Genomic DNA, 26,158 nt, shown 5'->3' with positions numbered 1-26,158 from the left:
TTTCTGAATGATAAAATGAAATGGGTCATTTGAAAAAAAATTGAGGGTAGAGGGATATTAGTATTTTGTAGGTGTCTAACTGGGATGCCAGTGATCAAAACTTAATACCTCATAGCCCTCATAGGTCAAGGCAGCAGTAATTTGTCACTCCCTTCTTTTCTTCCTATTTCAGTTCCTCAGTGAAGGTTATGCAGCCCACTTGGCCTCGCTGGAGTTCAGTCTCCATTCACGACCCAAAAAGAACAACTCTCGGATGATCTTGAGAAAAGGCAGCTTTGGCCTCCACTCACAACCTGAGTTTTTGCGCAAGAGAAACCACCTCCGCAGGACTATGTCTGTACAGCAACCTGACCCGCCTTCCTTAAACCCCAAGCCAGAGCGTGCTCAGAGCCAGCCTGAATCTGACAAAGATCATGACAGGCATTTGCCTTCCATTGCTTGGGTTCGAGGTGGAGTTCACAAATTTGAATCTATTCCCTAGGAGGACTGGGACTGTAGATCTTGGATGCACCCCATAAAACTTTTAGACATGCCTGAAAGGTAGTATTTAGGCAGCTCTAAATTAAGAGAAGTGGACAGGAATTTGTACCTTGGAGTCTTCCCTGTTCTGAAATCTGCCTTCTTACACCAACTGGGGCACTTCCAGTCTCTTCCTCTTACCATGTTTATTGGGGAAGTTTAAAACAATCTAAAACTATCACAAGTTTATCATCATAGCAACAGGTTATTTTTGGGAACAGATACAATATGTGCAATAAGAGGAAAAGGTACTGATTTTACTCAGAAGGATTGTGGTATCAGCTAATTAGCTGCACCCAACACAGCATCAAGGGTAGGTCCTGTGGGTTACAGAGGAGGTTTATACTTTAAGCATTAAGTAGTCTGTTTCCACTTCACCTTTCAATGAAAGTGATTAAGGGAGGCAGCAGCGGGAGCTACAATAACAGGTGGTTAGGACTTCTACAACAAGATGCTTCCTGGGTGCCTTAAACCCAAGGTTTCCTTTCAGCCTACAGTGTTGGTCAGCAGACTCCAACATGGGCACTCGTGTTTGTGTGAGGCACTGGACAAATAAATGCGAGAACTTCACTTGTGAACCAAACATAAAAACTTCGTGTTAAAATAAATGTGTCAGCCACAGTTTGAACACAGTTAGTGTTGTTGTAACCAAAGTAGTGTGCAGCTGTACAAAGATCACATTGTTTGTGGAACTTGATGACTGTGCAAAAATGTGTGGACTACTCCAAAGAAGATGGCTCTGATGATCTCAGTCAGAGAGTCAGATCCTAAGAGGGCAAGCTGAAAGGAACTGTTTTACTAAGGGATCTGCAACCTTCAGAGCAATTGCTTTTTAAATTATTTGAACTAGAATATTTACACTGGAGGGAAAAAAGAAGTAATTAAATAAATTGATAAATTGTTTACCTTCTCATGCTTCACAGCAACTGCTGCATTAAGACAATCTGTAGCATTCAGAATTATAGCATTTGAGCTTCAAAGAGTGGACATGCAAAAATACAGGTGCCACAGACATTTCTCTACTGATTTAAATTTCTCTCTGATCTCTCAATGGACTTACTAGAAGTAAAATGTGTGATGTTTTACCTAAGTAGTAATATTTCTAGAACATTATAGTTACTTTAACATAGTAGCAGTTTGCAGATTCTTCATGCAGATACTTCCATGGAAATTCATCAAGAGAATTTTAATGACTGAACTGATGCATGTTTTAAAACCTGCAATGAAGTTACAAGTGCACATAAAACCCCTTTTTGTTTAGAGTTAAAAACACACTATTGACACTGAGAAAGCTTGAAATCAAAAGAACATTCCTTTTTCAGGTTTGTTTGTTTTTTTTTATTTCAGGGAATTGGGGTGAAGAGGGTGTTATACCTCTCCATCCCCCTTTCAGGTTTTGCTAGACCAGACAGTCTCTCACCAAGTTGGTTAATGATTTTGAAAGTTAACACGTAAAACAGCAAATGCAATGGAAAACTTTTAAGACAGTGCAGAAGTAAAGTCTGTACTTTCTGTTAACCATGAAGTTTCAGTGGGCTTTTGGAAGGACGTAGAAGTGTAGCTTTTGCCTTAAAAGGCAGCAAAATAGGTTATAACTGGAGATGTTTGATTTATATTTTCAGACATTACTTGGCAAGATAGTCAGCTACCTATTTCAAACTTCCTGAAGTATCTCTGCCACATCAGTAGTAGGTTGTTCTGGTTTTTGGGTTTTTTTTTTTTCCCCCTAATGCTTTCTTTAAGGGAAGGGGTAATCTCTGCTGAAGATTAAGGAAAGATGTAAAACGTCTGGTAGCAAACACTCTTTGGGAGCAGGTAAATACGTTCCAAGGGGCTAGGGTTTTGTGCTCTGTTGCTACAAAAGCTAAATGAAAGATAGCTTTCAAACTACATTGAAAGACTCTTAACATTTAGAAATGCTTTCCCAGTAGTGTCATAGTTCTTGAATCCATGAAGTTGGAGGTATTCCATGTTCTGTCTCAGCCCACTGCATGGATTAATTCTAGTCACATGGTCCATTTCTTCTGTGCTTTGCACCATGATGAGTTTGCACAGGTACACCAGCCTCCATCTCCTTCTAGTGAATTTACTGTTAACACACTCCTGCTTGTTAATTTTAATAGGCATGGGAATCCTTGTGAGAGAGTAACTTCCTAGGAAAATTTTAAGTTTGATGAGGGGTCTAAAATATTGACAGATCAAAAAGTTTTTTAGTCATTGGATTTTGTTTAGCATGTCTCCTGACTGTAATCACTATTCCTGTTCAAAGCTACTGTTGTTTTAGCCATCTACCTCTATCACCCAAGAGACTTGAAAACCGATTTTTTTGTTTTCATTTGCTGTGGTAGAAAGGTCTACTTCCTATCAAAAGAGGGATGTGTGTGTAATTCTGTGACTGTAGTGAAGGAAATAGTGTCTGAGTACAAGATTAGAAAAATCTCCTAGGTTATAAAGGGCTGTCTTTTACTCTTGGGAGACATAAAGTCATTTTACAGGGTTTCATGTCATGAAGACTCCGATTTTGTGGATCTCTGTTAATAGCTGGGTCACCTTTACAGTAGTCACTGTGCTGGCTTCCCTTAAGAATATTAGGAGCTAATAGCAGTAAAACAAGTGTGTGTGTGTGTGTGTGTGTGTGTATGATTTAGTGTGGTAACAATTTCAAAATTTCTACACATGGTATTAAAATCAAGCTGAAAATATTCTCCTTAACTTTGTTTTCATACAATGTATGAGAGCTTATATGGCATTTACATAATTCCAGCACTGCTCATTGCTCGTGGTTGGAATGGTTTATCTTGTGTCCCACACTCCAGCTGTGCACTTTGGCAAAATAGTGACACAGCCTTTTTAGTTACACACTTTGTCCACATGAAACTGCATCCAGTCATTCACAGGCGTTCGGCTTGCAACTGGATTTCAGTTCTGTTTGTGTTTTCATGAAAGATCAGTCCCCTAGGAAGCCATTCGCTGAGGGTAAGTTTGATTCTGCAGTCATCTTATTCTTGATTGCAAGTCCTCATTGCTGCAGTTTCGTGCAGTCAGCACTTAAACTGTATGGACTATGAAAGTGTTTTAGCATACACAGAAGGGAAAGGGACAGAGAAGTCAGGTGGGTATGCCCACAGAACATACATTAGACTCAGTTGTTTCAGCACCATCAGTTGTTTAGTGCCTCCAGTGTGTAACAGAAAAGCACATTCTTTTAACATGCTGAATGGATGAAGCATAAATGAAATTGTAAAATGCAAAACTGTTAGTCCAGTGGGTGCTAAGGGTACAGGACAAGTATGCCACAGTTGGAAGCATTTACTTCTTTGTCCTGTTGATATGGATCCATTTTAAATTACTGTAAAAAATGGCTGTGATTAATAGCAGTGGTAGAGTTATTTGAGATATTGTGAAAACACACCTTCACAACTGTGGTGTTTTGGTTTTGTCTGTGTGTATGTGTGTATAGCTACTGGAAGACACTTAAGTTTTGGTTCTGCTTTCACAGCAGATTTGTAACCAGTACACATTAAAAAAAAAAAAAAGAACAAAACCAACTCAAACACAGCAACAGTGGCTGTCTGTTCAATTTTGTTGTCTAGCTAGGTAGGTTTGGGACAAGATATCATTGTATAGATTGCAGAACTGAATAGTGATGTTAATCCAAATCTGCTTATTTTGAATAACATTTTTATTTGAATACACTAGTGCTCTTGGTATAGATTTTTGCTTGACCAAAGTATTCCTGTTTAGTTTTGTGGCATGGTTCGTATCTATTCAGCATAAAATTCTGTTAGGTGTAAAAATGACAAAGTACTGGTAATTCTTACTCATTGGGGTTCATGAGAGCTGTCATTTTTATTTGTTTACATTAAACTAGTCTTAATTTATTCTGATCATTTCACTTTTTCCTCTAGTACCTAGGGAGCTCACTTCCAAACAGCTAAAACTGGTTATGTAGAAGTGGAACTATCAGTAAACTAGAGGAAAAAAAATTACACACCCTGGTCTATGCAGGACAATGACATTTTTTTCAGAATCCCCAGTATTCTGCAAAATAGTCTTTGTTTTCCCTTACTAGTGAACACGTTGTCCTGTTTATACATTGCAGACTTTCTTTAGCCAGGACACTACTAATGCGTGTATTTAACAAATCCTCAATACTTGGATCTATAGTGTCATCATGTCCTTCATGGAATAAATTTAGAAAGGGAATTTTTTTTCCCTTCTTTCTATACCATTTCTGTCTTAAATTTGCTAAAAGCTTTTTTTTAATAAGCATTTAAAACAAAACCTGAAACCAATAGGTATTTTAAATTTTAAAATTTGTAGGCCCAACAGTTGTTACAAGTAGGATTTTCCCCAGTTTGTTTTTTCCCTCTTGCCATCTAGGCTGCAAAAAGGTGAGTACATCGTCATATAACTAGATGATTGGAGCATGGATATCTTTTTAGTAAACTCATTAGCCTGATAATGGAGAGATGAGGATTATACACCACAATTTCATGATTTTTCTGATTAGAGATTGATGTGTGGCATCTGAACTCAAGATCTCTGCAGTGAATTGTTCATGTCAGGCATACAGTGGGAGAGAGTGGGATTTTCATCCTCATCTGGAGCTGGTACAGGATAGAATTCCTACACACACAAAACCTTCCAGCCTATCTTCTCAGCTTCTCTAGGAGCACTGATTCCTCCTGGTCTGTGTTCCAAGCTTAAGCAGAAATTGTAGGTTTGTCAAGGTAATTGAGACGTCCATTATGTTTAGTCACTCAAGGTAACTCTACATTCCTATAGATGAGCCTGAATTCAGACACACACCCCCCACCCCACCCCCCCCCCCCCCCCCCCCAATAAAAAATGGAAGTAATAACACATTTTTCTGCACTAAAATATCTGTTTTTCAGAAATAAGGCCTGGAACAGCTAGAATCCTGTGCATGGACACTGGAATTGAAGTCCTATGTTGGCTCTTTCACTCATTTTAGGTCAAACCCAGACAGCAATTATTACAGTTTACCCACTACTTGTCTTAATCTCAATAAGCTATCCTTGAAACTGAATGGAATTTTGGAGGGTTGGGGAAGATAAATTTCACAGTTCATTTGTCATTTGTATGGATGTATAGAACATAGGAGGGGGAAAAGAGAGAGGCAGGTTTACTGTGACATGCTGGGAGATACTAGAAATTGCAACACTGAAACATGATTTACAGATAGCAAGTTTGAAAGGTGGTGTTATTCCTGGACGACTGGTATACAGCCCAGAATGGCAGTCTTCTCACAGAACCCCAAGTCTTATGCATAACTTGTTTTTCTATTTGTGGGGGTGAAAAGGGGCAGTCCCCTTACAACTGAATACACACAAGGAAACTTGAAAATGTAGGTGTTCTTTCAGTCTATAGTTTTAATAAGTGCATACTTTTAAATATTGTCAGTGAGAAGGTTCTATCTGGTGACAAATGTTTATATTTCTTATGGCTGCCTTGTAAAGATTCAAAAATGTACAATAATGAATTTCTTAATATGAAATAAGGAGTAAGATTTCTACAACTGCTATAAATTTTGATGTGAGCTGGTTTTTAAAATCTTAAAACAGATTAGCCACTTAAATAAAATTTTCTTTGCCTTTAAACAAACAGTGTCACTGATTTTTTGATAAATATTGAATCATGATTGTACATTCCAAGTAGCTGGTGGAAACATTATAAATAGAGGCTGTTTGACCTGTCTGAAATAATACTTAGATTGGCGGTCAACTTCTCAAAAACCTCCAACCCTCCTTCCTTGTCAAAAGTCATAGAAGAAGACATTTCACTGATGAGACAACATCTTTGTGAAAGCTTTATAGAAGTAGTTTCAGGACATACAAAGAACAACTTGGAGATACTATACTATATCCTTATAGTATATATACTATACTTATACTTCCATATAGAAAAGTTGTTTAAAAACCCACAAAACACACACAAACACTACATGAAGAAGTAACACAAGCTAAAATTCTCAGTCATCTGAAAGTCCAGAAGTCTTCAGGCTGGAAGGGTTGCTTTCATTTTTCCAGGCCTCATTAACTGTTTCGATGTTTTAAAATGGGTTCATTTGACAAGAAAAAAAAATTGTGAGCAAGTTTAAAAATCAATACATATACATAAATTATAAGTGAATGCTTTTCATATTTATACCTAATACCATTAAAATTTTAGTAACACTGGAACTACTAGGTCACATGCACATTTTAAAAATTATAAAGTAGAGCAAAGTTTCCCAAATCAGTCTTTTGTTTAAAAGTTCATTTTAGAGTGAACATATTGGAGAAGCCTGCACAAAGCTTACCGTGGAAAACAGCCTGTTGAATTCTAAAAACTTGACAGATCCTTACTTTCATGTGAAAGATTAAACTTCATTATACTGAATGACCTACCAAAAAAGGCTTGTCAAATGAATGTTAATTTTTTAAAATAATTAGAAGCAAAATACAGGTATCAAATGCTAAGTATACATAATCAAAATACTTCCACTGTGATATTAGCTAATAACAGTAGTTGCAAGAGGTTACATTAATTGTAGTAACAACTTTCCCTGTATAACTAAAAGACAGATGCACCACAAGAGCAATGTTTAACTCAACTGCCAAGATGCTGTCTAAAGCATCAGTAAGAAATTACAAAGTTGCTCTGGTTTGTCTGGAGTCGAACTACCTAAAATAGGATTAGATGGTTAATCCTTAAGGCCATGAAGTAAGAGTCCTAAAATGGCTCTGTTCTTGTGGCATGAGTGACTCCACAGAATCCTGTTGCTTTGGAATGGCAGTTTTGCTTAGAACGCAAAGAAGCCACTACTGTTTTATTAACTTCCAGCTAACATGATGAATAACTTTAGTTTGCTAGTAACAAAAAACACCCCAACAAGTTAGGCTTTCAAAATAATAGACCAATCTTTTTCACATGGAAAGTATTTGTGCTAAATCTTGTGGTTGCTGGATACCAATTTAAGCACTACTCTTACCTGGGATTACCCTTCATAAGTCTGTCATAAACCCTTGCTTTGGCCATTCTTACTGGCCTGTTCAGCATAATTTTCTAAGTACTTACTACCTCATGAAAGTCACTTTCAAGACAGTTCCCTCATCTCAGCGGAGATAATACACTGTGGTTGGTACTATTTTGATTCTCTCTTTACTTGAAAAGAGAAAGCAAAGGAAGCCCCGAGCTGTTTCATACCAAGAAAAAAAAGTGTAATGGCTCATTCAAGTGTATAGAGTGCAGCCTTTCAGGTGCTATTCAGACCTCTCTCTTATATGTGTTCATAAACTTGGAAAAATGAAAAAAAAAAAAAATTACAGCCATCTCTGTCTAGGTACCAAGTGCTTGATGGAGTTTCTTTGCTTGCCTTCTGATAGCTTGAGATGGTTTCAGGGATCGATGTACAGACTTTGAGTTTTGTGCCATTAGATAGTAGTAGTTTGATATTGCTTGTTGCCTGCAGGAAAACAACAGGACTACCATTAGCAACATGAAGTCAGTAGAGTTAATCAACTGGTTGTCACACAAATTGCTGGAAAACAGATTGGAGAAAGGAAGAGGTCTGGTACACTTTCACTGTGTAACTGTTCTAAACACTAGCAAGAAAATATTTTGTTACCTTCAGTGAATGTAAATGGCAAGTACACAAATTAAGTACTGCAATAGTTTAACTAGCAACAGGAGCATTTCTTGTGATATAATCTAATTCATTAAAATGCAAAACATTAGAACAATACTTTGAGTTGGAAACAATCATTTGAGATCAAGGTTTGCTTTATCATAAAAAAAATTTAAAGGAAGCACTAACATTAAAACTCATCACAATTGGATACCAGAACAGAAAGTCTCATGCAAGACCAAAGGCACCTCCAAAAAAGTTCATTTCACAATTATTCCAGTAGGCAACTAGGCAATAACAGAGCACATTTTATGTGCAGGAGTACTGGACCAAATTGTGGAAGCAGTACAAATCACTGCTGAAACCATCAGTCCAGCATTTGAAACTGCTGTCAATTTCTTGGCAATTACAAATTATAACAAAGTGTCTTGCACCTATCTTCATTGCTAAAGTAGGACACAGTATTCAGGATGTACCTTTCCCTCTAACAAAAAGAGCACTTCAAACATAATGGGTGAAGATATTTATGTCATATCCACTTGGGCACAATTGCTGTGTTTAAAAATGCCACCAACACAGTTATGAGCTGCTGTTAATTGTGATAGCATAGACTCAACTGCTATGAAAATTTGAGGGATGGAAAAAAAAGGCTGTAAAATCAGACAGTTCAGGATAAGGGTTGGTTCTGTCATGCTTTGTGATCATTAGTAACCAGTGAGAACTGAACCTGAGTGACAAAATATTAGTACCAGTCATTTTTTGGTCTGGAGTGAGAAAAGCTGATGTTTGCATAGGAGATTCACTGTGAACCTTTAAGGACTCACTAATCCACAATTTAGAGATGAAGTTTTACAACTGCACAATGATCTGCTGCAGCAGAGATGGCCACAGTGAATATGAATGAAGAACCCTGTGGTTCTATGTAATATTGCCTTAAAGCAGCATGAGATAATAAGCTTTTCCCTCTAGAAACAGCAGGTTTTCTCCCCACAGATGCATGCAGGCATAGCCAAGGTAAGTGAACAACTACTTTACCTGGTTGCTACTATCTTCAGTTACGAATGAGAGAAACTGTCATATCACTAGCAGATGGGAGAATATTAGGGGTGAGATTTAGTGAACTTTCAGTGGATATGATAAAATTAACTTGATACAAGTTTTAACCTATACTTATCTAGACATGGTCCCATTGGTACAAATTTTTGCTATGATCTGGGATACTAAGCCCTTACCTCCTTGTAGGTAAAGTACTTGATGCTAAACTCTCTCTAGAGAATTTGACATTTATTTACATGCTCTAAGAGACAAAATTTAGGGAATCACTCTGTGACAAGATTTCTGACCTTTAATTTTTACTTTCTTAATATGTCTAATTCAGAATGTTATAACCTTCACAAATACAGCAGCTTACCACCTTGTGGATTAACCAAGGTGTTTTATAAGAGGCTTCTTCACCTGGCTATCATGGACTGTTTGTTAACATAATGCTACCTAATAAAAGTTGGGGTTTTTTAATAGATGTGCAGACATCAGTGACTGTGCCAGTACACTGGAATTTTCCCACCTTCTCCCCAGCCTGGATTGGCATCTCTTTTAGACAAGAGTCTGGGAGGTACTGTTCTCACGCAAGGTCAAAGGTAGGCGCCTTCTGATAAAAATCTGACTTCCACAACAAGGAAACTGAAGACAAGTAGAGCATTTGGCAGGTTTTAGAAGCTGCAAATCCAACTGCAGATTTAATCTTCCCAGGTATCTTTACGAAAAAACGGATATTCCACATTACACTTGAAAAAATTCTACAACTATTCCTAATCCTGAGTTACAGAGACTACTTGGCCAGCAATTGGCTATGTTCAGGTGGCAGGTAAAGTTGAGGGACACTTTTAGCAGTATTTACCTCTCCTCTTTCACAATGGCATCATGGAATGCTTGAGAAATACGCTTCAATTGGCAAATCCCTGAGGAGACCAGTTCCAACTCACAGTCAAACCCTCTGCAAACAGAATGGTCATTGCTACAGATCAAACAGGACAGGCTGACTAGGTGACACTACTCAAGCCTCCATCCCTGCAGTACCACTCTTGTACCTCTAGACTGTACCCAGAGAAGTTTAGGGCAGTGGCAATTATGCTCTTAATTCCATTGGCCAACTGCTTCATGTCTGCATTCATCCCCCAAACAGCTATCTTCCAACTCAGATACAGGATTCAGATTCACAAAGCTTGGATTCAACTTCTAGCTTTAACTTTTTTTGTGACTTCGACCAAAAGAAAAACCTGTGTGCACAATATTAAGTATTTCCCTAGCTCACAACTCTTAATCGGATTTGTGTTTGTTCTTTGAGGTAGGAATCTCTCCACATTCTATAAAGAACTCAGCATAAGTAGAGTTTTCCTGGTATCTTTGGAATACAAATAGCAGCTTTGGAAAAGTTACAATTAAATCAGAGTGAGATACAGAGCAATTTCCTTTATGCAAAAGGCACCAGCAAAGAACTCGGGTATGTCTCTAAGAAAAAATTACTTTTTATGTTTTAGCTTTATGCATAGCTCAGTCCCTGTCTATATAGGGAGCTGGCACTACTTTCCTAACTTTCAAGCAGCATACACCTTCAGGGAAATAGGACAGAAAACTTTATACCTTGCCTTTCACTTTACCAGATACTCTCATCGGGGTAATAAATTAAAAATCTTAAAAAAAAAAAAAAGTTTACAAAAGAATGTGACTTACATCCTTCTGCTGGAAGGAGCAGATGAATAAGGGCTCTTCAGTGCTGCTGCTCTTCTAGATCTCCGAAGAGAGACAGCATTTTTACCAAGCCAGGGTGAGAAATCCCTCCATTCTCTATGTTCTGACACCCTTGTTGGCCCAAGCAAGGCCCTTTTGCTGGACCTTGGAGTTCCTTTGGAACTGGCTGTTGGGGTAGTGTTCTTATAGCAAGGTGTTCGAGGTGTAGCAGTTCTTTTTTTGGTAGAACTGGTCGCGCAGCTTCTGCTGGTGGATTCATCTGGAAAGGTCACTATTGAGCATACTGGGCTTTGGCAAGACTTCTGTATTTTCTGAAAGAAGCAATAGACGTTAGGCTAAATGAACTCGGTTTTTTAGTAACTATGAGACAAGTACTAAGGTGTGCAAGTGTGTGGGAATAGACTCTCTGGAATACAGCACTCAGTACAGAATTCAGAAATCTTAGTAGTGGAGTTGAAGCAAAAACTAAACTCTATGTTGTACTTCAAAGACAAAATACCTGGGACACTGTTCCAAAAGCATGTTTTGCTCTTCTTTTAATAGTCTGAAGAGTTTGGCACCTCTGTCTTGGTTCCAGACTTTCCCTTGTTGGGGTTTTATGAAGATTCAGATCAACTTGCATTAATGGTACCCGTTTCCTTAAAGACATGCGAATGGTATTGAGAGAACTCAGAGAGGCTCTGCTCTTGAATTTGTCAGGCACTGGGCTCTCATTCTCATTGAGGTCAGCTAGGAGCCGGTGTTTCCTCCACGCCACTGTTGCTTTGACATTTTGGAGCACAGATGACATCTTGTTCCAGTTTTGGTCAAGAACTTCTTTATTTCTAAAACAATGAAAATGAGAGCAAAGCTTAGGCAGAACAAGGTACAAAGCAGTGTAAAAAAAGAGAAATGGAAATTGTTACAGAATATATTTTGTTACACTTGCCTGAAACAAGAAAACGAGAGCTGAGAAGGCTTTTAGTTGGAGTTTTGAAGGAGAACAGGGTTGATTTTTACAGCTACTTAGGTTTGCACAAGTCCACAAAGAAGGCTTGTATTGCAATTCCACTGCATCACTCTAATTTGAGAGGTAGAACGCTCTACGAGTGCATTTTTTTTTGTTGGCATCTCAGATCAAGATCTGATGTCCCAAATTTTAACATTCTTTAATCAAAACAACCTTCCACTGCGAGACAAGTTTACACAGCTGCTATTGTCTCCTGCCAGTTATGATTGCGGATACTTAAGTCCTGAAACAGACAGGATTACTACTGGCAGAAGACTTCGGTGGGAAGGGCTAAAATGCTAGTTATCTACATGACATGACAATTTAAAAACACATATACTTTCCATTCTTGATTTTCGCTTGCTAACAAATACTTTTGGAATGACCCGAGAGAGCCGCTGCTGTCCTACGGTTACAATGCTCCGTTTATCAAACGGGTGTTGGACAGGACAGCGCAGTGCCCTCTTCCTTCTGGAGGCCGCGGCGGCCTAGGGCAGCCCCCGGCCGGGCCCCTGGACACACGCAGGCCCTCACACAGCCCAGGAGCCCCGCTCTGCTGGCACTGCCCGCCAGATCCGCCGTGCCGCCGCATCGGGCTAACGGGACAGGGGGTGCTGGGCGGGCCCAGCCGGTGCCGTTATTGCGCCCACCGGGACAGTAGCAACAAGCGCGGAAAGTGCCGCCAAGGGCGGAGGAGACGGGCTCGGGCAAAGGAAGCCGCGGCCGGACCGCTCTGGCAGCTGCTCGGGGCAGTACTCACTCAGTGCGCCGGACGGAAGCGGGACGCGGATCGGGACCGAGCTGCCCCCTCCCTGCACAGCTCCTCGCGTTTGAACGCAGCGCCGCCCGCTCCGAGCCCCCGGATTGGCGCCGCTGCCGCCGCCGCCCGCCGCGATTGGCCAGCCCCGCGCGAGCGGCTGCCGTTGCTCGGCCCGCGCGGAGCGGCCGGCGGTGAGGGGCGGCCCGCGCCGCGCTGAGGACAATGCCCCTGGCCGGCCGCACAACCGCAGGGGCTGCGCTGCGCCCCGCCCGCGGCTCTGGCGCCTCTGCGGGCCTCGGCCCAGCGATCCGCCTCAGCTGGACTAGTAAAAGGACTCAGGCTGGGTTGCCCACTTGGGTATCCAAGCCACAGCTCCTGTTACTTCTGGTAATTATCGGTCAAAGTCTTAGAAGGTTTTTTTGTTTCTTTGCTTTTACTCCACGGGCTTCTGCAGCTCTTGCTGGAGGAGACAGCTAGTGTAACTGTCCGTACGGCACCGCAAACCATCTGGGACGCCCCCTGAAGCACATCGGGCAGCAAAGAGGGCCAAGGGCAAAGGATGTATGTGTTCAGCGCTGGGGGATTTTGTTTTGATTTGGTTTTTTTTCCTTACCCGAGTGGCAAACAAGACATGCAAAGCATTCATTTATCTTTAAATGACTTCTGCCTGAAAAATTGCTCTAGAAAGAACTGTAGCAGCATCTGTTTTTTCCCAAAGATTTGATTTCCCCCCACCAAGTTAAACTCGGAGCTGACAGCTAAAACACCTCCTTAGCTAAGACTTGGCTTATAGTGATGGGGAAGGCAAGCCAACACTGCAGGATATCTCTTGAATCTCACCACTGGCTTATAAACAAACATACTTTTTACAAGTTCATAAGAACTCTGGTTTTAAAAAAGTTCCACATGATGGTGTTTGTGCTGCTTTGTATTCACACACTGATATTGATTAGTGCAGCAGTGTAATAAACATCCTTTATTAACAGGTGTGTTTCTATGTATTACAGCCCTATATTCTGTTCTGCTTTCCTTGTCTGTTGACTGCAGGGCTTCCAGGTAACGGAAGTGTCAGACCTCTTCCCCTGTGTTCTCCCCAACTCTCTATAGCAAAAGTTTCAGGTTCTTCTCACTGGCAAACTGGAGCTTCAGCCACCATATTTTAAGACTTGATTTGGATTTTTGGACATTGATCTAGAGACCTCCTAAATGACTAATAGTTCTGCAAAACAAAGAGCTCTTCTTGGCGGTACTAAATACAAGAGAGAGAGAGAGAGTGAGGTATCAGACCATATGCTCAGTTTCTAAGGGTTATCTGGATAGCTGGGGCTGTAGGTTGGTACTTTGAATGGCAAGAGTGGGCAGAGGACTCCCTAAGAATAGAAATGGTGCTAATTGAAAAGAGTATGTGTACAGGAAGAGAAATTGTGTGCAACATAAGAACTGTAGGCAAAAAGACAAACAGCAGACCGAGCTTAATTGTGCTATCAACCTGTCCTTTCATGCTTGTTTATAAAATTAAAATAGAAATATCTGAGCCTTTGTAGTTGTAAATAGACTCTCAGGGATCTGCATGTTTTCTTCTTCTTCTTCTGGATCCACTTCTTGTTTCCATCCATTTCAACGTTTTTTATCCAGCCTTAATCTAAGGCAGGGTACTAATTGTCATGGAATGGCCAGAAGACTATGAAAAGTCATTAGTGCTAATTTTGCACTGATGGTCCTGTTCAAATGTATGCAGCCCAAATAACTGAGTACTTTTAAACGCTAGGCATCAGACCACAGACCATGATCAATTAATTGCAGCTGATGCTAACCAAAGGTTTTGCAGACAGTGTGGCTACTGTAACAGCAGTTGATGCCATTTCACTGTTTAGCTAGACTGAAGGTGAAGGCCAAAATGTTAAAAGATGTGTCCTGTGCTTGTACTGCGATTGTTCTTCACTCTTTGTTTTTTTTCTTTTGATTTAGGTAAGACTATAGTTTAGACTCAAGGGCTTGTTTGACAGCTGGAGTACAGAGGCAAAGGGTTGTTGGTTTTGATTGTGAAGAAACAAATTATCATCCATTTGTTTAGAAGCCTATTATGTTGGGATTGGCAAGAAATCTACCCACAGCTTTCTGCATGTTGGTTTGATTTAAGACCCAGAAGAGAAGTCCTCTCAATGGAAGATGACAGTGAACCTGAGCAAAGCTCCTGGGCCTACCTACCTGATGTCTGTCTGAGGCTTGTCTTCCATTGGTTAGATGACAGGGACAGATCTCGGGCTGCCTTGGTCTGTAAAAAATGGAGTTGCGCCATGCGCTCTGGATCTCTCTGGAGATGCAGAACCATCACCTTCTATGGCCAACCATCAAGGGCACGCACATTGGAGTTTCAAAGTGCACTGTGGTATACCAAGAAATTTGGCAAGTATTTGAAGCACCTTGAGATCAAGTTATCGAATCCTTACAATACTCCCTTTATCAAAAAATTCCAAGTGATTATGAGAGGTCTTCTTTCACACCTGGGTAAGTGTAATAGTCACCTAGTATCCCTAAGCATCAAGTACCTAGAATTAGACTGCTTGATCTGGAAAAATGTGGTTAGGGCTCAGTTTATCAAGAATTTAGCTGCCTTCCTGAAAAGAATGAGCAATCAACTTGATTATCTTAACTTGAAAGGAGCAAGAATAACTTTGGAAGAAGGCTGTGAGCTTCTGAATTCTCTAAGCAGTTTGACAAATAGAAGCTTCATATCTGAAATCAATATTGAGGATTTCTTCAGTCTCCACCTTTCTGTCTACAGCAGTGCCTTGTTCCACCAAACTATGTCTAAGTTCCACAGGCTGACCATCCTGACTTTCAATTATAACTGCATCTCTGATGAACTGCTGGACATCCTGCGGGAGCGCAGCTCTCATTCCCTGTGCACCTTGAATATCAAGTGTCATATCCATGACCCTCATGGGCAAGTGGTCTCAGGAATGTCATGGGCAAACTTAGCCAAGAGAGCCCCAAAACTGAATGTGAACTTCTTCTTTGAAAGAGTCATGAAGCATGATCACCTAGCTAGGATTCTGCTAGAGGAGATCCCAGTTAGGAGCATCAGCCTACGGAGCTGTTATTTTAGTGACCCAGACTGGACAATGAGACCTACCCTCACCAACCTTCTCCCAGCTTACTGGCATGGTCTGCAGGTAAGGGAAACAACAGAGACACCCTACTGCAGTATCACAAAGCTATACAAAGTAATCATGTAGGCCTTCTGCATAACAGCAGTCAGCAACAGAAGTTCCTGACTGCTTTAGTTTTACATTCAGAAGGCAGGTTTCGTAAGTGAGTAATTTCAGTGTTTCACCCATAATATCGTTAATGAAATTATCCGTGTCCAGTAATAACCCTTCATAATGCTATCAGGCTGCTCTATTTTGACAATGCACAAATGTCCTACAGCACATCTAAATTAACTAGTGCCTGTGTCAAAGCACTTCGGTGTCACAAGGGATGTGCCATCAAAGGTTTGCAACAGCTACCCACGTAAGTGAGAATCAGGTCTTTGCATGCCAGAGGGAAACACGTGGCCTTACACCTGATGGTTGCTGACAGCTTTTGTAAGTCCTGTTCCATTGCAGAGTTGCCAATAAACACCATAGATATATAAAGCATTCTAGAAACCATCATTAGCTCTAGTCTTGTCTCTGGGATAATTTTCATTATGTTCAGATAAGATCATGGTATGACTGTAGGTGCAGAATTTTCTAATAAATGCACAGAAGGTCACCACAGGAGAGCAATTTACTGTAGCACATACACTGTTGTCACAATGCAAAACAGATCCTCAGCTAATATCAAGGTACAAAATTGATCTGCTTTTTTTGTTGTTAACTTGGAACACTATTTGTGAATTCTAGTTACTGCATGCAACATCTGTTTAGTAGCATTAACAGTGTTTATTTTTTTTCAAGAAATTAACACTTGAATTAAACAATGACCATGAGTTGCTGGACAATGAGCTGCTACAGCTTATCTTATCATGCAAGAGGTTGTTATTTCTGAAAGTCTGGGCATTTCTAAGTGTCAGCTTCATGGAGAGACTTCTACAAAACCGTGCAGAAAGGAAATGCATTTTGACTACCATAAAGGTAAGACTTTGTGCTTCAAAACTCCCATTCCCATTCTTGCTCCTATACCCAAAGGTCCCCATGCCCAGGCAAAGATCACTTACAGAAATGTTAATGTAACTATCTTCCCTATGTTATGCCTTAGTACTAAAGAGCATGGGAGCCACTCAAGGTTGAGGAAGTTTTCCAACTCTACTTAGCCACATACAGATACTACAGAAGTTTATTATGAAGTCCTGAAAATTCCAGAAGCTCTTCCTAGACTGGCAGTCCCTCTTTCACCTCTAGTTCAAGCCATCTCCCACTTCCAGGATTTCTCAGTTACCTCTCAGGCTCAGTGCTTATGTCTATGCTTAAACCAAGGAAGGTGGACTGAATTCCACTAAATTGCAAAAAGATATAAACACATCACACCCTTCAGGGGTCCTGTGCTGAACTGGGGCCAGGCCACCACTGTAGCTAGTGTAAACCATACTGACATGCTACTTTCTGTGCTACAATCTGAATTCAGTAGGTCCTCACAGATCTGTGCAGATCCCAGGCAGGGACGCATCACTTCTGGGGGCAAAAAGAACCTTGTTCTTCCTGTCTGAGTCAGCACAGGCAGACAGCTGGGACAACCACAAAACCACAGTAAAAGACAAAGAGTAAATTTACTTCCCTTCTTTCACTCATCGAGGCATCCCCAAAGCAACCGCCAGGCAGACACACACAAGTGGAGAAAGAGGCACAGTTAAACTCGTTCCGGGCCAGAGGATCACTGGCTGGCCTTCATACTGGGTTATCAAGAGCTATTCCCATCTGCAAGGTCACCCGAGTGATTTACAATCCTTCTTGCCAGTCTTCCACTATTTAATCCGTTTCTCCCAACACTTCCCAAAAATTCTTTGGCAGGAGATAGTTTCAGTCAGCTGGGAGTGGGAAGAGAGTAAAGCCTCAAGATTCTATTCCAATTCAAGGAATTTTGCTTCTGTAGATTCCTTATTAGTCACAGATGCGTCTTGTTGCCATGAGCTGTAATGGGTTGAGGTCCCTATATCTGAGAGACATGACTGCTGTTTGTGCGTACAGGTCAGGATTTACACAGCCCAAGACGACAGCACTGAGGAGGAGCGGCTGCTGGCTGATATTTACAGGAAATTCAAGTACCTGATTGACTCAGAACTTAATTATTTTGTCATCACCTACCCAATGGTGTAAACTACAGGAAGAGAAGAACACCCAGTAACATCTGCATTAATGGGTCCTTTGGAGTGCTTCACTAAGGGATTTGAATTTTGACAGCGGTGCCTCCAAAAGGGAGTTACCATTCCAGCAAGAGAGAGCCAAGGGACAATTTTAAACTCCATGTATTAAAATGTTGGACTTGGGAACTGGACTCCTTTGTCTCCAGCATTATTTATTCTTGTCCTTGCTTTGGTTTTCCTTGCCAGAACCAAAGGGAAGCAGTGATCCCTTTTCCACCCTTACAGGCATCTCTGATAAAAATAAGACCCTCTTTTTTCAGCACTTCTCATTGTAGAGCTTCAAACACTTTAGCACTGAAGCCCACCTCATTGTTTCCATTTTACGAATAGGGAAACTGAGACATGGGGTGAACAAGTGATTTTTCCAAAGTCAGCCTTGACTTGATCTCAATTCAGAGGCAGACAGATGCACTATCTAGTGTATCAATTAGATAAGTTAGGTCCTGTTAAGTTGGCCACACTGTCTAGTTCTTAGCAGCAGATGCTAAAATAAAAACAAAACATTGCATAACCAGTCCTGAGACACATCCCTCCCACTTGCCCAGCTTTCCAATAAGTGATTTATGAGGACACTCCTGCTTCGGCTTCCACACAGTTGCCTTTTGACACCTTTCAATGGTAAAAGACATCATTGGTTACACATGAGACAAACATGGAAGAAAGGGCATTTCTCATTATTCTGGTGTTTATTGCCAAGAGGAAGATTTCATCAAACATTTTAGAGCATAGATAGTCCTGAAACAAACAGCTGTAAGTACTAGGTCTGTTTTAACTACCTTGTGCAACTAGACAGCATTGAGCCAAGCCAATAAATTTAGAAGTTTGCAAATAAAATTTCAGTAGGAGCTGGTTCTTTGGAGCACAGTCTCCCAGTATAATGACTTCAGTAATTGTTTATGCAAACAGACTCTCTCATTTGCATGCACAGCACTTCATCAATGTATAGTGTGTTCTCCTTGACCTTGATCTCTTCCTCCAAGGAAAGCTGCCGGCGGCTCAGGCCTTTCAGCTCGCTCTGAGCCTGTGCCAGTGCATCCTTTAATCTAACAGGGAAAATAGAGGCAGGCATTAGTTGAAAACACATGGATAGTTGTTTTTTTTTTGTTTTCTTTTCTCATAAGGGTTAGGAATTCTGAGCAAGAAAAAGAAAGATGGAAAGGGATTCGCAGAGACAATATCCACTGTCTTCCTATAAAGTTTATCCATTAACTTCCCTTAAAGTGTCCTGCCTTTAAGAGAAAAGCAATTCCAAACTTTTCAGAGAGAACAGCAGGGACCCATATTATGAGTTGTTATGCTGACACATTAAATTAACCAATACCACAGATTTTCCTCGTCCATCATTTCCACTTGCCTTTGAAGATTTTTGGTAATCTCTTGGACTTCACTCATCAGGCTGCTGTGCACTGTGTCATAGCACAGTTCCACATTGGGGCGATGGTTCCTCGCTTCCAAGCGGGTTTGGGCCACTTTTACAGGTGCTTCCGTATCAGCAATTGCTTTCTTTAAGGCTGCAATGTTCTTCTCCTGTGAGGCAGTCTCATCCATCACCTTAACAAATCCAACAACGGAATTCTGCACACTGCCTCTTACAATGTGTGAAACCATCATCATCATCATCTTTAATAGTTGCAACAATCACAGTAACACTCACTATATTGTTACTTAATCAAAAAATATTTTGCAAAGTTTAGCCAGGAGAATGATTCCTTCACTGGAAAGCAGATGACACTGCTCTGGGTGAACTCAAAAATTTATGCTCAGCAATTAATTTTTAATATTAATACTCAGTTTTCATGTGTCGAATTTTGAGCACATTGACCCTGCTATTATCAATTACCAGGCTCTTATATCACATTCCTGAAAAAGCTATAGGAGCCTCATGCAACTAAAAATCACAAGAAAAATCCTGACTTTACTGATGGCTACAGCAACATTTAGCTTGAAGGAGTGACTCCAGAAATTAGTCTCTTTGGTGGTGCACACAGAGCTAAGAAAAAAAAAATCTAAAATTACTTTTACGGAGAAGGGAACAAAAAGGAAAACGTGGCAGATAAGTGCAACCCACTGGATTGGGAAAACTGGTAGATAACCCAAGACCGGTGTTTCCACTTTTTCACTGACTGTCCCCTATGACTTACCATTGCAAGAAGTGTCTCTAGCTTGTCCTTGGCATCCTTGACTTCCTTCACCCTATTTCTAAAAGCAGTATTCACCATCTCACATTGCCTGCGCATGTCATTTGCTATCTGTGAAAGGATGCCATCGATAAGTGCCTTCAGTGACAAAGAATTGTTTCGCTGCTTGTCAGCCTTTTCAACATTTATGTTTGAGAAATCTATCCAGTCCTCAGGGCTAACAAAACTGAAAGAGAATCAGAATAAGAGGTCACCAACAGACAGCAGCAGAACCTCTGTGACTTCATAAATCTGTAATTGTACCACAAAATCAAGAACGAAGCAGCACTTTTAACTGCATGTCCCAGTAAGTGTCATATGTCCAGGGAGTGCTACAGATACAAAAGAAATACTCTGTCACAATAATTTTGGAATTAAGTAGATGAGAGTCAGATGAAAACAAATTTGCTGGAGTCATAGAGCAGCTTTGCTGTTACTTGCCCCTGCTGAAGGGGAAGTTAAGAGTTATCATGGTGGGAAACACACTTAATAACCAATATTTCTTAGAGCATCTTTCATTAATAAAGCTGTGACTATTAATAGCTGGTAGCTATTTACACAACACAGTCACTTACTCTCTCACAGAGTTCACAGTACCTGTCTGGGACAATAGCTGAGAAGCCCAGTCCCAAGAGTATCCCCAGAATTAGAGGGTTATGCTTGTAGAGCTTTGGCTTGCAGGTGGGTGTTTGAAAAGTTCCCCAGAGGGTTCATTCCTTGTTTCATTGGGTGAATACATAAAGTTGTAATTGTCATTTGCACATAGCAGGTAACACCATTCTGGGTGTGGTCTTAGTTACATAACCTGTTGTAGGGGCTGGCAGCAAGAACTGTCAGCCTCTTGGTGTTGCAAGTTTGCCAGCTGTTACATAGCAACAACAGTGACTTTCTGAAGCTCTTGTACACATTGCTTTCTCAGTACAGTTCCTCTTTTCAGCCCATTTTTGTGTGGTAGCTATTTTTCCATTTAAACCTTTCACACTAACTAACCCTTGCAGAATGGGCACACTTGACAGCTCAATGTCTGAGTCAGAAACTGACTCGAGACCTCATGGGTCTCAGTCCAGCATTCTCCCCACTGGGTCACCCTGGGAGAGGAAAGAAGACCAGTAAATGTACTCTGTGTTTAAGCAATATGTGAAATTCTTCCTTAGCTAACTGTGAGCTTCAAAAACTTTAGAAAAACTGCAGTTCACTGGGAGCATAATTATTGTGGCTTATTTCATAGACATATTAGACAGATACAAAAGTGATGGACAGAAGTATAAGAAAGATGGCAAAAGGATAAAGCCTCTTTTACACAAAACTAATCTTGCTGTTACTGGGACAGCCCATATTATCTGTATAATTATCCTATGTTTGTTGAACTAAAGAACCACTTACTTTCCTTCTAGTTCCATTGCATTATCAGCATATATAATATGAGGACTGTCATTTGTCAAGCTGGCACAGTAATCATCAATTGTCAAAGCTATGAATTTGTCCTTCAGATCCATTTCCAGGTCATATTTTGCTGAACGGTTTCGTCTAGGAGAAAAAACAACCAAACTAAGACCAAGTGTAGGCATTCACAGGTGTCCTTAATATGCGTCCATGCATGCATTAGGTAATTCAAATGCTGTTACAGAAATCTTTGTGTAAAAACTCTTAGTTGTCAAGTCACAAAAACTACAGTATGAAGCTGCCTTTCTATAAATTGATGGCAGAATTCTCATTGAAATGAAAGTCACAGGACTGGATCATGAGAAGACCAAGGATCAAATGCAAGTACTTTGTATTCTACATGCAGAACCCCTCACCACTACTGATTGAGTGGCATGAATTAGGACTAGCCTCCTGCTACTGTTTAGCACTGAAGATAACTTAGGACCTGTGCTCAGCCTGACAACTTCTCAGTATTACGGCTGTCTTAATTTTCATCTAATTAATGTTCTGTTATGCTCTCTGCCTCTGCACCTGATTTGCTCATTTGTTTGTTCCAATGTACGTCCAAGTAAAGCAATAATCCCCTGGAGGACTTCAGCTTCCTTCAGCAGTTCCTGTTCTACTTCATCATGCACCAAGTCAACCCCAACTCGCTTCTGCCTACATGAAAAAAGGAAAAAACCATCAGCCACATTGTTCAAATGTCTGCATCGAACAGATGATAAAGTTCCACTTTCCCAGTGCTGTAGCACCTAAATCAAACTGTGACTTCACTGTAAAGAGAGGTGGGCCTTTAGTTTGCAGTCTTTTTTCTTATTTGTTAAAGGTTCATTACCTAGACTTTTTTTGTCTCCTCGAATGCTCACCTGTACAGGAGACACTTTTGGGCAATGACAAGGGGCTCTTTGCAGCCCTCCAAAGCTCTCTCCAGCCTATTCTTGAAAGTCAACAAAATCTCTGTCTCATGAACAATTTGTTCTAGCTTGTTATCTAATTCTTGCTTCCAGAATTTTATCTCTTCCCGTCTCTGTTCTGTAGAATCAAAATAACAAACATGTATTAATATATATAATTAATATTAATATGCTCATGTTATGAGCAAGGGGACAGCAGCTCAGATCTTAGGTATGGCTAGAAATAGACTTATTCTATGGTGGAGTGCCTGTAGTGTTGTGGGCTGTGTGGAAACAGTTTAGCAACCCTGTGTCAGGAGGTTTGCTTAAGAGAGCTTTTTGTGTGCTTTGTTATAAAAATAAAGAGTCTGCCTCAAAATATTTTATAAAATATTTTTGATTTTTTCATTACATCAACAAACATGGCATTGACATATACTCCTATTCACCATCAACTAATTTTCTAAGTCCTTCTTGAACATATAGCTCAAATAACACATCTTGATCCTTGCTGAAGACATGGGATTACCTAATTTCTTGTTGACATCACTTTGAGTTTTTTGAGTTGTCTTTTCTATTTCATCCACCAGCCTGCAACTCTCAGCTGTCATGCATTCTGACCTGGATTTCTGGGACTCTGTACTGGCACGCTGCAACCTGTTTGCAGTGTACCATTCTGAGGCATGAAGTTTAGATGGATCTTGCAACAGTCTGGCCATTGCTATTTGGAAAGTTTCTGGATATAATGCAGGTCAGTTCTTGGAATATTGAACCTGAAAACAGAAACAGCATTATATTTGGCTGCCAAAGCAAGAAGGGGAGAGACAGGTCTATAAGGATGAGAAATATTTGGTTCTTTTTACCTGAAAAATGACACTGACATGAAAAAAAGATTTTTTGCTCAAAGTTCCCCAAGTCTTTGCTGATGTGTAGGGAAGAATGTGCTGATGTGTTTGGAGTGGAAGAATGAAGAACCAGAGGAATTTGTGAGTGAAATTTAGGAGGTGAGAAGTGGATCTGACAGGAAAAGATGGACTATGCAATAGGAAGGAGAAGGGAAAGGAGACCTGTGGAGAAAGCTGGAATTACTAAACAAGCAATCACAGAAAACAAAACAAAAAGTGAACAAATATAAAAGATAAATAGCCTCACAGAGGTTGGAGAAGCAAACACCTTTCAAGAATATGGCTGGAGAAATGGATAAAATCTAGACTGTAAAAAGAAATGTAACCACAGAATTATCAATGTCGGAAAAGACCTCTAAGATCATTGAGTCCAACTGTTAATGCAGCACAGCTGTGTTCACCACTAAACCATATCCTCAAGTTCTAAATTCACATGCCTTTTGAACACATCCAGGGATGAGAATTCCACCACTTGCCAGTGCAGTCTGTTCCAGCGCTCGATTGCTTAAGTGATTTTTTTTTCTAATGATGATTAGGAAAAAAAACCCAAACAAACAAACAAACAAACAAAAAACAAACAAAAAAACACCCCAAAAACAAAACCCAAACAAAACAAAATATCCCCCCCCCCCAAAAAAAACCAAACCAAAACAAAAAACCCCACAAAGAAAACCCAACCCAAACAAAAAAACCATAACCACACAACACAACAAAACACCAGACCCAAAATCAAAACCGGACCTGAAAAGCTGAAGGAAAAAATTCAGCAGGCAAATGAGGAAATGGGAAAGTCCAGAAAGGATTAAAGAAGAAGAACAAAGTATACCGAGGACACTTGTTTAGTGGAGGGTGAAACCAATGCCCCGAATTTGCACAAAGTAGTTTGATTATAAATTTTCCTATTGCAGTATGGTTATCCAGTGTTCCTAAGACAGCTCCTGAGCCCAAATGCACTCAACTGCACAGCAACACACAGCTCTGCTCACACTCCATTCAGCATAGCTACCCTTAACTTCCTTCGCCCTCACACACCTCTGGACTGAGCTTGCTCCTCGACTGAACTGCTCTGAAGTTCAAAGCCTGGCCAAGTGCCCCGTCCTCAGTTCCCTTTCCCTTGGAAAGGTCTTTCAGCCTCAGAGACGACTCAAGGGTCTCTCAGCCTCCTCAGCAGCAGCAGCAGTTTCTTTTTAAATGTGCGACTAAATACTGCAGGAGGTGGCTCGAACTGCTCGGAAGGCAAACAAACTGGCTGCTGTGGAAACTACAGCAGCTCCCCCTGCTAGCAGCTTGGTGCTGGGGCACTGGGTGGAGGAGGCACAGCTCACACAAGCCGGTGGTGCTTCATTTCACCCACTTCCTGTTAAGATTTATCGGGAAAAAAACCCACGTGTTCGCTGTACATTATTTTTTTGATAGTTCCAAGAGCTGTGGACAATAATTATGAATTGATTTGTTGTAGAAATGCATAAAGATTGTGAAACAAATGAGAAGCGTGTTAAGTATCCAGCTAAAATGTCAGTCATAAAATATCCTTAGTAGTATTCTCTATCTTTATGTCAACAATATTCTTTCCTGGGAGAAAAGATTCTGGGAGCCAGACAGAAGAGATGAAGGAGACAAAGAGCTTGACATCAGAGGGTACAACTGTGTCCCCTCCGTATAGGTCTGCTATAGTTTAGATCAGAGCAGAGTTTCTCAGAGTGAAACCTGACAATGTTCCAAGAGATCACAAAATGATAAAGAAGTAACGTTACTCAAAAAGAAGCAGAGCAGAGAGAATGTCATATTTCTGAAAACGTGCTCAGTCACCCTGAAAGCTGAGGAAACTCCCCAGTGGTGGTTCTCCACGACGTTACTGTGGGACCAGTGGGACTTCATGCCGTTTTGTTCTGAAAACCCAGTACCTCATGCTGTCCTACCCCAGACTGTAGCGACACCGCCACAAATTAAAGCTACAAACCACAAATCTATTCATCAATGTCAGCTACCGCAAAAGACAATTTCCTTTCAAACTGTCAGTATGAAATTTACAACCGATGCCGCCATGTGAACTTTACGACAAAAGAAAGCTGTAGTTTTACCTCCGATGGTTTTCTCTACCGACTAACAGGGGTAGAAAACGGCTCCAGGGCCGCCGGTGCGAGCGCGCCCGCCACGCGCCGGCCCCGCTCCCGCCGAGCCCCGCGCCAGCGAACAGCCGCGGGCTGAGGGGAGAGAGCGGCCGGACACCGCCGGCTGCGCCCCGCCCGCCGAGCTCCGCGCCAGCGAACAGCCGCGGGCTGAGGGGAGAGAGCGGCCGGACACCGCCGGCCCCGCTCCCGCCGAGCCCCGCGCCAGCGAACAGCCGCCGGCGGAGCGGCTGAGGGGAGAGAGCGGCCCGGCACCGCCGGCTGGGCCGACATCCGCAGCGCCTTTCCACGCCACGCGTAAGCGCCCAGTTACGGCCGGATGAAAATGTGAGTCCTCCTCTGCACAGCAGTAGGGGTAAGCTAACACCGGCTTGCTTACCACGTTCCACTGTAATGCCTTTAAAAAGTATTTGACAAACGAATGGTTCCTCACATTGTGAATTTTGTCTAGATGTAGAAAATAGAGTCACTATTTGTGAAATGGCCAATTCCTCAGTCTGGAAACGTTTCACGTTTTCTGTGGAGGAGTCTAACCAGCCAGCATTAATGAGACTAGATCTAAATGAAGTATGTTGTCATATTCCTTATTGGGTGCATGAAAAATACCATAAATAGCCTTATTCATCAGAGAATC

General features: G+C 41.1%; 4 protein-coding genes across 20 annotated transcripts in view; 2 read left to right on the top strand and 2 right to left on the bottom strand.

The window, feature by feature from the left end:
• Positions 1-5,350, top strand: part of PITPNM3 (PITPNM family member 3) — a 36,712-nt gene extending 31,362 nt beyond the window's left edge. For all 7 annotated transcript variants that reach the window (XM_064394293.1, XM_064394296.1, XM_064394294.1 and 4 more), the window contains one exon: positions 173-5,350. In XM_064394293.1, the coding sequence (XP_064250363.1) occupies positions 173-481 (309 nt within the window). In that variant the 3' untranslated portion in view covers positions 482-5,350. The remainder of the gene's footprint in view (positions 1-172) is intronic.
• A 545-nt stretch (positions 5,351-5,895) lies between these two features.
• PIMREG (PICALM interacting mitotic regulator) lies at positions 5,896-12,752 on the bottom strand. 4 transcript variants are annotated; one of them, XM_064394320.1, is made up of 6 exons: positions 12,649-12,752; positions 11,400-11,724; positions 10,883-11,211; positions 10,050-10,145; positions 9,188-9,234; positions 5,896-7,990 (listed from the first exon to the last, which is right to left on the bottom strand). In XM_064394320.1, exons 2-5 carry the CDS (start codon positions 11,688-11,690, stop codon positions 9,204-9,206), a joined length of 747 nt encoding a protein of 248 aa, XP_064250390.1. In that variant the 5' UTR covers positions 11,691-11,724; positions 12,649-12,752; the 3' UTR covers positions 5,896-7,990; positions 9,188-9,203. The 4 variants fall into 4 exon arrangements, with proteins under 4 accessions (XP_064250390.1, XP_064250388.1, XP_064250389.1 ...); XM_064394318.1 differs by lacking the exon at positions 9,188-9,234 and having other exon boundaries at positions 5,896-6,928; positions 7,901-7,990; XM_064394319.1 differs by lacking the exons at positions 9,188-9,234; positions 10,050-10,145 and having other exon boundaries at positions 5,896-6,928; positions 7,901-7,990.
• A 139-nt stretch (positions 12,753-12,891) lies between these two features.
• FBXO39 (F-box protein 39) lies at positions 12,892-18,126 on the top strand. Of its 3 annotated transcripts, XM_064394309.1 has the most exons (5): positions 12,897-13,035; positions 13,696-13,926; positions 14,617-15,824; positions 16,593-16,769; positions 17,820-18,126. In XM_064394309.1, the coding sequence occupies exons 3-5, from the start codon at positions 14,811-14,813 to the stop codon at positions 17,946-17,948; spliced, it is 1,320 nt and encodes a 439-aa protein (XP_064250379.1). In that variant the 5' UTR covers positions 12,897-13,035; positions 13,696-13,926; positions 14,617-14,810; the 3' UTR covers positions 17,949-18,126. The 3 variants fall into 3 exon arrangements, with proteins under 3 accessions (XP_064250378.1, XP_064250379.1, XP_064250380.1); XM_064394308.1 differs by lacking the exon at positions 13,696-13,926 and having other exon boundaries at positions 12,892-13,035; XM_064394310.1 differs by lacking the exons at positions 12,897-13,035; positions 13,696-13,926 and adding an exon at positions 13,075-13,209.
• Positions 18,127-18,662: 536 nt separating this feature from the next.
• On the bottom strand, positions 18,663-26,155 carry TEKT1 (tektin 1). 6 transcript variants are annotated; one of them, XM_064394316.1, is made up of 8 exons: positions 26,131-26,155; positions 23,020-23,263; positions 22,464-22,629; positions 22,129-22,257; positions 21,556-21,699; positions 20,137-20,359; positions 19,350-19,546; positions 18,663-19,038 (listed from the first exon to the last, which is right to left on the bottom strand). In XM_064394316.1, exons 2-8 carry the CDS (start codon positions 23,207-23,209, stop codon positions 18,879-18,881), a joined length of 1,209 nt encoding a protein of 402 aa, XP_064250386.1. In that variant the 5' UTR covers positions 23,210-23,263; positions 26,131-26,155; the 3' UTR covers positions 18,663-18,878. The 6 variants fall into 6 exon arrangements, with proteins under 6 accessions (XP_064250386.1, XP_064250382.1, XP_064250383.1 ...); XM_064394312.1 differs by lacking the exon at positions 26,131-26,155 and adding an exon at positions 25,958-26,101; XM_064394313.1 differs by lacking the exon at positions 26,131-26,155 and adding an exon at positions 25,904-25,928.
• Between the last annotated feature and the right edge of the window lie 3 nt (positions 26,156-26,158).

This window comes from Passer domesticus, chromosome 19 (assembly GCF_036417665.1).
Source record: "Passer domesticus isolate bPasDom1 chromosome 19, bPasDom1.hap1, whole genome shotgun sequence".
Taxonomy (NCBI): domain Eukaryota; kingdom Metazoa; phylum Chordata; class Aves; order Passeriformes; family Passeridae; genus Passer; species Passer domesticus.
Note: the sequence above shows the minus strand (reverse complement) of the source record. Positions and strands in the feature narration are given on the sequence as shown.